The sequence below is a fragment of the Zophobas morio genome, unplaced genomic scaffold, assembly GCF_036711695.1.
Source record: "Zophobas morio isolate AGI-343-1 ecotype UQ-CSIRO unplaced genomic scaffold, CSIRO_AGI_Zmor_V1 ptg000030l, whole genome shotgun sequence".
Taxonomy (NCBI): Eukaryota; Metazoa; Arthropoda; class Insecta; order Coleoptera; family Tenebrionidae; genus Zophobas; species Zophobas morio.
The window spans coordinates 5,240,454-5,253,463 of NW_026972135.1; the positions used below are offsets into that span (position 1 = coordinate 5,240,454).

At 34.8% G+C, this 13,010-nt stretch overlaps 2 protein-coding genes across 5 annotated transcripts in view; both read left to right on the top strand.

Annotated features, from left to right (window-relative positions):
• LOC135138748 (uncharacterized) overlaps positions 1 to 13,010 on the top strand; it is a 140,947-nt gene that overhangs the window by 91,096 nt on the left and 36,841 nt on the right. The window contains exons 6-8 of one of the 4 annotated variants that reach the window (XM_064068749.1): positions 7,288 to 7,395; positions 7,449 to 7,618; positions 7,672 to 8,939. The exons of 2 other annotated variants lie outside the window; for them this stretch is intronic. The gene's annotated coding sequence lies outside the window, so the exon portion shown is untranslated. Of the gene's footprint in view, positions 1 to 7,287; positions 7,396 to 7,448; positions 7,619 to 7,671; positions 8,940 to 13,010 lie in introns of those variants that run through there. One more of the 4 variants, XM_064068750.1, reaches the window with a different exon arrangement.
• The window catches only part of LOC135138741 (uncharacterized), a 50,166-nt gene that overhangs the window by 22,108 nt on the left and 15,048 nt on the right, over positions 1 to 13,010 (top strand). Inside the window, exon 6 of the mRNA XM_064068733.1 lies at positions 120 to 4,551. Coding sequence (XP_063924803.1) covers positions 120 to 4,551 — 4,432 coding nt within the window. The remainder of the gene's footprint in view (positions 1 to 119; positions 4,552 to 13,010) is intronic.

Below are 13,010 nucleotides of genomic sequence, written 5' to 3' on the forward strand. Positions count from 1 at the left end.
AGACCTGTCTGCGTTTATATCAGCAAAAGCATAAAAAAACTTAGAACTATTTCGAAGTCTAATTTTTAAATGATTTGCAACTATTTTCGATTTATTCACATTGTTGATTTCTATTACAGCTTTTTGAAAAACGAGCAGGAACCACCGACAAGGGAAAAAAATACGAAGATTTGGTTACCGCTAAAGTCGCACTACAATTGGTAAGCGACAGTGAAATAAGAGATTTCTGCATTTCTTCGAACGATAAAAATTTTGGTGATTTTGATGACGTGGTTATTGAAATTGAGACGGATAGCGGAATAAAAACAAAGGCACTGCAATTGAAACACAGTAACGAAAAAAGACAATTGTATATAAAGCAGCTGGCAAACAAAAAGGGAGATTTTAGTTTAATCAAATATTTCAAATCTGCTCAAGAGGTTCAAGACGAAGTGCAAGAATTTATATTATTTACCACAAATACATTTAAAACTTCGGAAGAAACGAAATTTAAACTAGAAGGGGAAGAGTTTTACGTGAAGGTCAGTAAAAAGACAGTTTCAGGAGACGATTTCGACGTTTTAAGAATTTCTGAAAATATAAATTATTATCATACATTTCACATAGTAGAGGACGAATGGACTAAACAAAATCCTGAAAAAATTCAGCAGTACCAAACATTTTTCGAGTGCTTTCGTCTTTACACAAACCAAGAACGTTTTGAAGCTCTTACAAAATCAACAATGGATAAATTTACTGAGATGTTTTGCTCTAATGAAGAAACTTTCAAGAAATACTTCGACATGATATCGGAATGGAGTTTGAAAGAAAAAGAAAAAGAAAAACTAAACAAAAGAATGATGCAACATGCAATAGCACTTCGTTTGCTTTCATCTCAGATCGAACCATTTGTTTTTGGTTCAGTCACAGACGAAATGAAAATACTTCGGGAGGCTATTTGTCTGTTCGACATTACGTTGTTGGGAAAAAAAGGCAGCAACGCAGTTAAAAATTTGTGGGGAGATTTGAACCAAAACATTGACCTCAAAGAACTAAACAAAGTTCGATCACTTTATTCTCTTTCTTCAAATTACATAAGTGGTGTCGAAAATCTGGATGCAAATTTGTTGACACAGTTGCTTTGGCTGATGGAGAAATGTCCACTCATTGTGAAAGAACACGAAAATATGGAGAAAGCTATTAAACTTTGTCCAGATGCAAAATTTATTATACTTGGCGAAGGAAAATATAAAGAATGGATGAAAAAACGATTTGTCTTTCAAAACTTACCCAACTTGAAATCAAAAGGCGAATTGTATGAAAAAGTATTGCAAAATTTCACCATTTCTATACAAGGAAAAGAAGCAATTAAGTTAGTGACCGCTTTCGACAAAAATGAAGAAATTTTCAAACATGTTACTGTGGAAAAACTTTTAGAGATGGCAAATGGTCCATGGCATATAGATGGACAAAAGGAAGTTTTTCCCAATCTCTATATCGATAGATATTTGTCAGTCAATATTATAGACATTAAATATTTAGAACATGTTAATCGAAAGACTGTTATCATTTTAAATTGCGAAGGTTATTCTCAGCAATTGAAAATATCTAAAAAGTATACTCTAACAGACATCGAGGGTTTTTTAAGTAATACAGACCCCAAAATTTTTGATAAACCAATTTTTATAAGGAGCGAAAAAAATTGCAGTGATTCTGATTTTCAAATAATATGTTCTAAAACAGCAGAATCCACAACTGTGCACTATTTTAAATTTCTCAACGATCAAAATTTAGAATGGATTGGAAGCAAAGGCTCAGTTAATGAACTGCGAAAATATAAATTACGTAGTCGTTCCAAAAACGAAAACGAAATTTGGTCTTCCGAATTCAGCAACAACATACATCTAATAACAGGTGACCCAGGAATGGGCAAAACCGAGTTAACGAAGAGTCTAAAAAACAACTGTTGTGCGAGATATTGGACCGTGATTCTGAGTGCTCAAGATGTTATGTCTTTCTTTAAAAATTCAGCAAAGTCTAAAAAATCACACTTAGAACTATTCGAAACATTTATTTTAAACGAAAAATATCGACATCACGCTGGACTCGATCGAGAATTTTTTAAAATGTGTTTAAAGCAACGCAATGTGGTTTATGTATGGGACGCTCTTGATGAAATATTTACTCGCTATTTAAATTCTACTTTAGATCTCATTCTTATGTTTTCACAAAAAGATTGCATTCAGTGGGTTACTGCAAGGCAACATTTGAGATCTTCTCTAGAAGAAAAATTTGATACCCTGTCCGTGGGTATCAATCAGCTCAGCGAAGTCGAGCAAGAGGACTACATTAAGAAACGTCTTAACAATTTTATTAAGCCTGTAGATGTGAAACCAGTCATCGACAAAATTAAATCCACGTTTGCATTTACAAAACATATAGATATATTGGGAATCCCCCTTCAAATTTTTATGCTTACAGACGTATTACTTAAAAACAAGGAAAACTATTTAGACTTATTAAACAATAAATTTCTCCTGACTGACATGTACCGGTATTTTATTGAAGGAAAATTTAAGTTTTTCTACGGAGATAAAGTGCCCGTAAACAATGATTATTGGGAAGAAGAAGTAAAGAAAAAGAAGGAAGAGAAATTAAAACAGTATGAAAAGTTGGCGCTCAAAGTAATATTTCCTGAAGATGTTTTGAAACAATTAAATATAGATTATTCGCAAAAGATAGATTCTGTTTCTGAAGATTTCGCAACTGTCGGTATCGTGACTGGACTACAAAACGGCATACCGCAATTTGCACATGCTTCCTTTGCCGAATATTTTGTTGCCTTATATTTTTCTAGAAATTTTAAAATGATACACAGGTACATATTTTTTGATGCGAAGTATAATAACGTACGTTTCTTCTTCGACATGTTAACTGGCACAAATTCACCGGTCCACATTGCGATTTTATATAGAAATTTTGATGAAGTGGAGAACTTTGACGACAAAATAATAAAACGTAAAGATGAGTGTGGAAGAAGTGCCTTACACCTCATTTGTTCTTGGGGACGAAGACAAGGGCGTATAAATGTACACACCGAATCTAGCGGTTACGTTATTGAGGCAACTAGGGAGATAATGAGTAGTTCATTAGAAACGAAAGAATATTTTAAAGCGTTATCGTTTTTGTTAGATAATTGTGAAATATTAGAACAAGATCTTTTACATAAAATCACACCCTTAGCATGGGCACAAGAAAGTGATAGTTTGGGAGCTGAACTGGAATTATTGCAATCATGCAAATTACAACTGAAAGATTCGTATAGTCGAATAGACAAAATTAATATTTTATTTTTTGCCGCTTTGCACGGATACGCAGAAGCGTTTAAAATATTATTTTCATCTTCGAGTAGTTCTAATAATGAAGTAAATTTTAGTGTTGAATTCGATGGTAGTACGCCTCTTATAATAGCTTCTCGAGAGGGGCACGAAACAGTTGTTGAGTACTTGGTCAAATACGGAGCCGAAATCAATCGCATTAATAAATATGGTGAGACACCGCTTTACGCAGCTTCCTCTCGAGGTCACGAAAAAATTGTCGAATTCCTGGTGAAATGCGGAGCCGAAATCAATCGCGTATATATTTATGGTGGGACACCGCTTCACGCAGCTTCCTCTCGAGGTCACGAAAAAATTGTCGAATTCCTGGTGAAATGCGGAGCCGAAATCAATCGCGTATATATTTATGGTGGGACACCGCTTTACGCAGCTTCCTCTCAAGCTCACGAAAAAATTGTCGAATTCCTGGTGAAATGCGGAGCCGAAATCAATCACGCTCTTGAAGATGGTCTGACACCGCTTTACGCAGCTTCCTCTCGAGGTTACGAAAAAATTGTCGAATTCCTGGTGAAATGCGGAGCCGAAATCAATCGCGCTGATAAAAATGGTCGGACACCGCTTTACGCAGCTTCCTCTCAAGGTCACGAAAAAATTGTCGAATTCCTGGTGAAATGCGGAGCCGAAATCAATCGCGCTGATAAAAATGGTTTGACACCGCTTTACGCAGCTTCCTCTCGAGGTCACGAAAAAATTGTCGAATGCCTGGTGAAATGCGGAGCCGAAATCAATCGCGCTGATAAAAATGGTCGGACACCGCTTTACGCAGCTTCCTCTCAAGGTCACGGAAAAATTGTCGAATGCTTGGTGAAATGCGGAGCCGAAATCAATCGCGCTAATAAAGATGGTGAGACACCGCTTTACGCAACTTCCTCTCAAGGTCACGAAAAAATTGTCGAATTCCTGGTGAAATGCGGAGCCGAAATCAATCGCGCTGATAAAGATGGTCGGACACCGCTTTACGCAGCTTCCTCTCAAGGTCACGAAAAAATTGTCGAATGCCTGGTGAAATGCGGAGCCGAAATCAATCGCGCTAATAAAGATGGTGAGACACCGCTTTACGCAACTTCCTCTCAAGGTCACGAAAAAATTGTCGAATTCCTGGTGAAATGCGGAGCCGAAATCAATCGCGCTGATAAAGATGGTCGGACACCGCTTTACGCAGCTTCCTCTCAAGGTCACGAAAAAATTGTCAAATGCCTGGTGAAATGCGGGGCAAAAATTAATCCAGCTAATACATATGAGAACACATTGTTGTACGCAGCTTCCTCTCAAGGTCACGAAAAAATTGTCGAATGCCTGTTGAAATGCGGAGCCGAAATCAATCGCGCTAATAAAGATGGTCAGACACCTCTTTACGCAGCTTCCTCTCGAGGTCACGAAAAAATTGTCGAATGCCTGGTGAAATGCGGAGCTAAAATTAATCCAGCTAATACATATGAGAACACATTGCTGTACGCAGCTTCCTTTCAAGGTCACGAAAAAATTGTCGAATGCCTGGTGAAATGCGGAGCCGAAATCAATAACCCTGATAAATATGGTCGGACACCGCTTTACGCAGCTTCCTCTCAAGGTCACGAGAAAATTGTCGAATGCCTGGTGAAATGCGGAGCCGAAATCAATCGCGCTGGTGAAGATGGTTGGACACCACTTAACGCAGCTTCCTTTCAAGGTTACGAAATAATTGTCGAATTCCTGGTGAAATGCGGAGCCGAAATCAATAGCCCTAATATAAATGGTTGGACACCGCTTTTCGCAGCTCTCTTTCAAGGTCACAGAAAAATTGTCGAATACTTAGTAAAATGTGGAGCAAAACCTTTCGTTTAATAAAATGAATAATGATGGTTCAACTCGAATAGTCACCAAAAATCTGTCGATTGATTAGTTCAACGGTGATCCAAAACTCCTCTACGCCGGGCCAGACTTTAAATATTTTATTACCATCCGCCGCCTCATTTTTTAATTGTTATTTTGTTGATCACATCAGGGACGTTAATTTTGTTCTGTCTATTAAAAACAATGTTACCTTTACCTTTGAGAAATATTATTACATACTTTAATTATAGGATTTATATTAAAAAAAATAAAATTAAAAAAAAACTGAATTTGTTCGACCGTATTTCAGGAGCGACAAATGTCCTGTCTGATGCCTTGGACCAATTTTACCTAGTTTGATTAAAATTAAAATTTGTTTCTACAAAATTTTTTCTTAATACAGTGTTTTTCTTTATTTGTCGAAAATGTTTCACTGTTTGACACCGTTTTCCCGTATTTGCCATTTTGATATCATGTGCGAAAAATAATTCCCTTTGTCAAAATTCTTTCAATTTATCGCAGATAGGTACTTTCCCTCAGTTCTAATAAATATTTTGTATTTTAGCTACAAGGGCCCAAGCATAAGTAATTTATTTTAACAAATATGTCAATCTATAATCATTAACAAATTATTTAAGTTCAAAATTTGATTTCTGTTTAGCCAATCCCAACAAATTATTGCGTCAAAAGCATTGTGTACTTGGATATTGGATATTTAATTCGTCTCCGTTTCTAGGATGACTTCTTTTAATAATCACTTTCCACTGATTAAACAGTTTCCCAATTAGGTTTGATCTGTAGATTTCAAAGGGGGCTGCACACGTCATTACCACTCTTCGACCAAGTTTTGAGCTACTGGGTTAAGAAAAGTCCTATATCGAGGTAGAAATACAGGAAAAACTCCATGGGTTTGTATCAATCGTTGAATTTCTTCAGTTCTGTGAAATCTTACATTGTTCATTAAAATATGTCCGTGCGCCCCTAATATTATCTTTTTATAAGTGATTCAATAAGGTTTTAAAAAATCGTAATCGACTAATTACGACCTGTCAGCTGACCTTTAACTTTGTTTGCGCTACAGTTACTTGGTGATCTTCCGTAAGAGTTAAACAAAGTCTTCATCAACCAAGTTGTTTAGTTAACTTTTACGTGCGCTGCATAGCATTTTCTTTCTCCATTTGATTAGTCGAGTAAATTTTTCTAACAGTGTTTGGTTGGATATTAAAGAGCTGTCCACATTGGTTGATGTGCGACGAAATTGGTTTGTTAAAGATAAGAAACTGTTTTGACAGAAGGTCAAACAATTTGAGAAACATTTAATTTAATAAGAGTAGGAAATAAATTTCACAATTAGTGGAACACAATTGATGAAAGACCAAAATCAAAAGAAAAACACTATTTTATGATGTACATCTTTGTATATCTACATATCCTTCATCTGTTTTCATATATTGTAAAGACTTGTATTGCTTATTAACTTATTTATTTATTTTTTTTTTAGTTATCTATTCTTATATTTAAACTTATTTTTGAGATTCATTAAATTTTCACATCTATGGAAAACATAGCCACAAACTAAATAAGTCACTTTCTTTGATGGTCACATATTTCACTTGAATAAACTAATTTGACATGACGACTTATTTTATAATTATTTTGTTTATAGTTTTTTCTGAAGTACCATTTTCGGATTTTTTAACTTCCATGAAATTTATTTTATTCTATTCAAACAAAATTTGAACTTTCCATAAATAATTTTGATACTATTCCAAATTTTAATCAGTTGACGACCACATAAATGCAAACTCGATCAGTCAATATTTTACGAAAATTTGTCAAGTATATTTTCGGGCAAAATCAGCTAAGCTTCAACTTTTACTTTAGGTGAGTCATTATCTAAATATATTTGGCGTTATGTAACTATGAATTTCAGTACAAATTTTTTTGGTGAGGCCTTCACAACAATACGAAGAGAACTGCAGCAAAAGCTGGCGTACGTCCTACTATCAAACTTTAAAAAAATACAAACAAAACACATAAACTAAGGTAAGTAAAAATATTTTAAAATTAACTTTATAAATTTGGTTTAACATTCCAGTACAGGTGTTTCCATAGTTTTAAAAAAAATTGGAACCAAAATTTCTGTTATTCATCAAGAACTAATATTGGAACAATGTTTTGAAAAATACTTCCGCTTCAAAAAGAGGTAAATTTCCCTACCAAAGTACTTAGATTTATTTATCACATTTTGCATTATAGACTTTTCCTGCCTGCCAAAACAACGAATTGAAAAACAGCAACTGGTGTTGTAATTTTGTATCAACACAAAATATATCTTAGGCGGAATCAGGTTTCTAACCTCAAGTTTTAACAAATGGGCTTAATACCGCTAACTGACCTGGACAATATCAACAGAAGAGGGTTTTAAGGTAACTTTTACAACTTTAAAATTCACAGTATCACAAAATATTTAAAATTGCAGCAAAACTTACGCTAAATGAATTCCAAACCAGAGAATTTAGTCGCAATTCCTGCACCATCAGCAGGAACTTCATCTTGTCATCGCAGTAGCTACAAATTGTCCATACATTCCGAAATCACTGCATAGAAAACAGTATGGTGCTATAGAAAATCATCTTAATCAGATTCATATTATTTACATGGCCAAACCGTTCACATGTAACATAATTTAACAAATTAATAACACATTCACTTTGATTGAGATAGTTTTCCATCGCACAATTAATTCTAGTTCTAATATGAGTTTGATAATAACTTTATTATTTGTAAGTAGTGTTGTAAATGGTTGCTTTAATGTGTAATTTATTTCGTCTCTGTGTGTCTTTTTTGCCAAGATCGCTCAACGGATGCAGCATTCATGTCTAACAAATGTCAGCGCTAGATTCGTTGTTCACGCATTCAAGACGCGTTTTTGTATTTGCATCTGTTCGGCGCTTCGAGGACAAAATAATTAAAAATTTTGAAATGTAAAGTGCCATGATACCTTTTAACTAAGTACTTTTACTCAGAATTAGCAAAAAACGACGTCAAGGTTGTTTTCCATTGTTGAATATTTTTATCACTATATAGATCCACTAGGTTTGCATTACAAAAATGAACATTTTGTACCAAGTCGTAGTTGGGGTTTAAATTTGTTCATAGTGTTTTAAGCATTTCACAACGATTTCCCAAAAACATACTCTTTTGACAAACTGACAAAGTTTGATTCAGAGAGGAAGCGGGAAATTTACTGTGACCAAATACTGAAGATGCTCAAGCATGGCAACTACGAAACTATCTTTCTTCTTGACAATTGGTACACAGGTGAAAAAACACTTAACAAAACCAAAGTACGTAATTGAAGCAGCTTTTCTTTTAGGAATAGTTGTTGATAGAATATGTAAAAATCTGAATTGGAGCAAAAATACCGAAGAGGGACTGCAACCTTGTCGTATTTTCTTACTTAATCATAGTTTTGCTGGTTTATTAAAAAAAGTATCATGACATGTGAGGGATATTTTTACTTTGTAGTTGAGATATGTACATATATTGTAGTTTATAAGTTTATTACTAGTAATGTAACGATGATTACTCCAACCAAGGACTTCGATAAACCTGTGTATCTAAAAAATGTAATCAATCAGTTCCTATGTTGTAAACAAGTATGTAAATAATGAATTAATGTGTACATATGTTGAAATAGATTGCTGTTTGTTATCAAACATTAGAATAAAATACATTTTTTTGGAATTTTTATTAAAAAAGTTTAAAATTGAAAAACCAAAAACTGAAGACTGAAAACTTGAAAATTCCAAAAACTGGAAAAATTCACATTGAAAAAAAAAAAGAAAAATGATGGAATCCGAACAGTGAAAAGCGAAAAATTTTAAAAATAAATAAAACAAAAACCAAAACGAAAAATTGTAATTAGAAAAATGGAAGAACTGAAAATTTGAAAACTCATGTAGCAACTTTCTTGAAACATTTTTCTTTGGAATGCTTCTTGCAAATTACAGTGAAATCGTTATTTTGAATGCATCTGCAAGTGGATCGGAAAAGTGTCTACCGTAAATTTGACTAAAAAATACTTACTGTAGTGTTTTTTGAAGAACTCGAACCACTCCTTTCTAGTGTTGTGATCTGGAGGTATTTCACACAGAGATAAGTCTTTATTTTTGCACAAGGCACAGCGTCTACCCATTGTTACAGATAACAAATAAATAACACAAATTGTTTATAACCCAATAAACACGAAAACTAAGAAACTAAACACGAAAAGTGAGAAACTGAACACGAAAAAATTGGTAAATCAAACACGAAATGTGAAAAATGGAGCAAGAAAATAAACTGAGAAAATTACGCTGACAAGAACATTTACGTTTACCGCCAAGGATTGACAGTAACTGATTAGAATTGGCAGATGTCGCCACTTTCTGAACGTCACGGCTCAAAATAGACATAAATGTAGTGATCGAATAACAAAAACTTTGACAGAGCCGAATTCTGGTAGAGACCTTGGGTACACCAGTAGAAATAAAGTGCCAAAAGTCCCCATAGATCATAGATCCCATGTGTGCTAAAAAAGTTATTCAAAGTCAAACATCAAAATTTTTGGCTTTTTGGATTTTTCTCGAAAACGGTAAGTTTTAACAAAAATTATATATAATAATATTATCTACAAAAATGGCCCACATACTTTTTTTTTTTGTAAGAATCACCATTCCTAAGTCCATAGGACCCTTTTCCTGTAAGCAAAGTGAGTAGACATTATATAAATTCCAATGATACAGAGTGAGACAACATCCCGCAGGCGAAGTCAGATTTTTGGAGCGCCAAGTTAAAATTAACCAATGAGCGACAGATTACGCATGTGTAGCCTGTCAAAGCGGTTTGTTGTCACAGGGCTTTGCTCTGCTGCCGGAGTGCCGGATACTATTTCCAACGTGGTTTTGAAGATGCGTGCGCACGGAAAGTCACTATGGAAGTTTTATGATCTTACAGGAAAAGGGTCAATTACCGTTCTAAAAGTTGAAGGAGTTACATTCCACATGATATGCACGCATTTCCACATCTGTGAAGTAGTGTACTTGGCGTTTTTTTTTTAACGTGGTTTTCCCCGTGGGCCTACTCCACGATCTGTTATGACGGAGTTATATCGGAAATTACGGTATTTAAGTACGGCATGATGATTATTGTTATTTATATAGTTAATTGATTTAAACCATAGTTCTAATTTCTGTTAACATTTTAATTTGATTCACACTTTTCAAATTCGACTTCAACAATCTTATCTTCCTCAATTTCTTCTTCTTCTTCCTCTTCTTCTTGCTGGTTGTTCGTAAATTGTTCAACTGAAGATGAATCAGCTGTCTCTTCATCGATATCACATCTAATCTAATTGTATACTCAATATTTATTCATGCCACGAGGGAAATACATTGGTGCTAAAATTAGCTCTCCTTCCCCTCTCCTTGTGGGTAGGGCAGGGGTTAACCTTGAAACCTTAAATATGAACTGCTATCTATTACTGCAGATTCGAAGTCTAAGTACGCATGATTTGTCTGAAACATTTTTTTCAATTTGTGACAAATGGTGCTGAATCGAAGAAATTCAAAATTTTTCGGTTTCTCCTGAGAAAAAATGCATATGATTCTGCAATACGTTGGCAATAAAAAAATACCACGTTTTTTGTAAGTACTCGAAAATCGTCGTTTATGCTGCAAATTTCGAACAACTTGGAAATTGTTACTTACCTGTAGAAATGTCAATGACTGGCGAATGAACGACTTTTAGCGCAACCCAGGAACAACGATGGGAACAAATTAGTATTCTGTTCGCTTCAGGGTGCTCGGTTAAAGTGGGTCCCTCTCGCCTCTGACTTATTATGGTGCTTAATTTAGTGCCCTCGTCTCGCCATCTTTCAATTAAAGTAAGTGCTCAAAATGATGGCCTTTGAATTCAGTGGATATTGAATGTGCACTGAGAAATGTGTCTGCTTGAATTTCGGCACAAGCATGTTTGATTTGTTAGCACCACAAAAAGAATCGGACCAGCTCTACCGATCCAGTGACCATTGAAATCATGATTCAGTATTCCACGTGCTACCATCGAATAGTCTTCTGGACAACCATCATGTTGAAATCACATGTTCTGCCGCACTTCTAAGCTCACTCTTTGATAGCTCTGTCTATGGTAGAGAAGCGTATTTCTAGTTGAGGATTAAAACACAGTCTTCATCAATCCACTTGCTTATTTGTTCTTTTGTTCTTCAGTTAAGTTTCATGGATGGTGCCTAGCACTTCTTTCCTTCGCTTGGTTAGTGTTTTTCTCACTCGAGAAAATTTTTATGACAGTGTTTGGTAGGACATTAAACTGCTGTCCATATTGGCCGCTGTGCGATGAAATTGTTTTGCCAAAAAATGAAACTATTTTGACACAAAATGAAATAATTTGATAAATAGTGGAACACAACTGACGCAAGACGAAAAACAAAAGAAAAAGACTGTATTATGATGGACATCTTTGTAATTCAATAATATGTGTACCTATATTCTTCATCTGTCTTCAGAAATTGTGAAGATTTGTATTATGTTTATTTATTTATTCTTATAATTTAACTTGTTTTTGAGATTCACACATGTGTCACTTCTTAGGAAAAATAGCTGCAGATAACATAGGCCAATTCACTTTCTTTTATGGATTCTTATTTAAATTGAAATTAATAAACTAAACTAAAAAAAAAACTTAAAAATTCAAATCAAAACTAGTTTTTCGTGAGGCCTTCACAACAATACGAAGAGAGCTGCAGCAAAAACTGGCGTATGTCTAACTATCCAACTTGAAAAATGCAAAAAAAACACGAAAACTAAGGTAAGTAAAAATATTTTGAAATTCACTTCATAAATTTGATTTAAATATTCAGTGTAGGTATTTCCATAATTTTTATGTCATGGGCTCTCCGACATAATATATTTTTACGAAATAAACCCATACCCGCAACGGCGCCTTTGGCTCTTCTAGTATGTGTGTGTTTATCCTGGTATGTACGGCGGTGATGACTCATCGACCGGGCGGCGCGGCGTTCGCTGACGAAAAGCCTGGAAGCGGAACTCGCGATGGGAAGCCCAGAAAACCCCCGAAGCGGCGTTTTCGAATCATCGAGAGGAACATTTAGGTTTCAATAGAGACCACCGGCGGGGACGCGGATTATCCATCCATTTGAGTCAAGAGAGTCCAGTGAAGTGCGCAGGAATTATAGTCGTGTAAATTCGCATTATTAAGAAATAAATTGTTGAGTTTTACCCACGCCGACTTTATCCACTGATCAACGAATCAATATTTTTCCTTTTATCAAACCTGAAACGAGAAATTATAATAGTATTTTACAACGAATGCGAAAACAATTGTTATATAATAATAATAAATGCGTTTATTGTTCTACTAAAGAGAAAATGTGAGAACAAAAGGTTCTGCTACAGCCCATCGCTGATAACTCAGGGTACTTATTGAAAACGTAACTCTCTAAGTGAGAAAATGAAGTTTTAAAAATTGACATTTTATGGGAAGGTAAGTATATCGAGTTGTCAATCATGTTGGAGGATAATGTCTTTGAACTTGTGAAATTTGTTACATAGGGATCTGTCAACAGCCAAAAGCACCAATAAATTTTCCACAAAAAGTTTTAGCATGTAATAAGTGTTTGCTGTTTGACTGCCAATTTTGTTGTCTTTCTGTACTGCACTCAATACGAATGAATTGAGAAACCAATTCATGGAAAATAGATCATATTTTCGCTACTATGACGCAAATAGTAGGTAAATA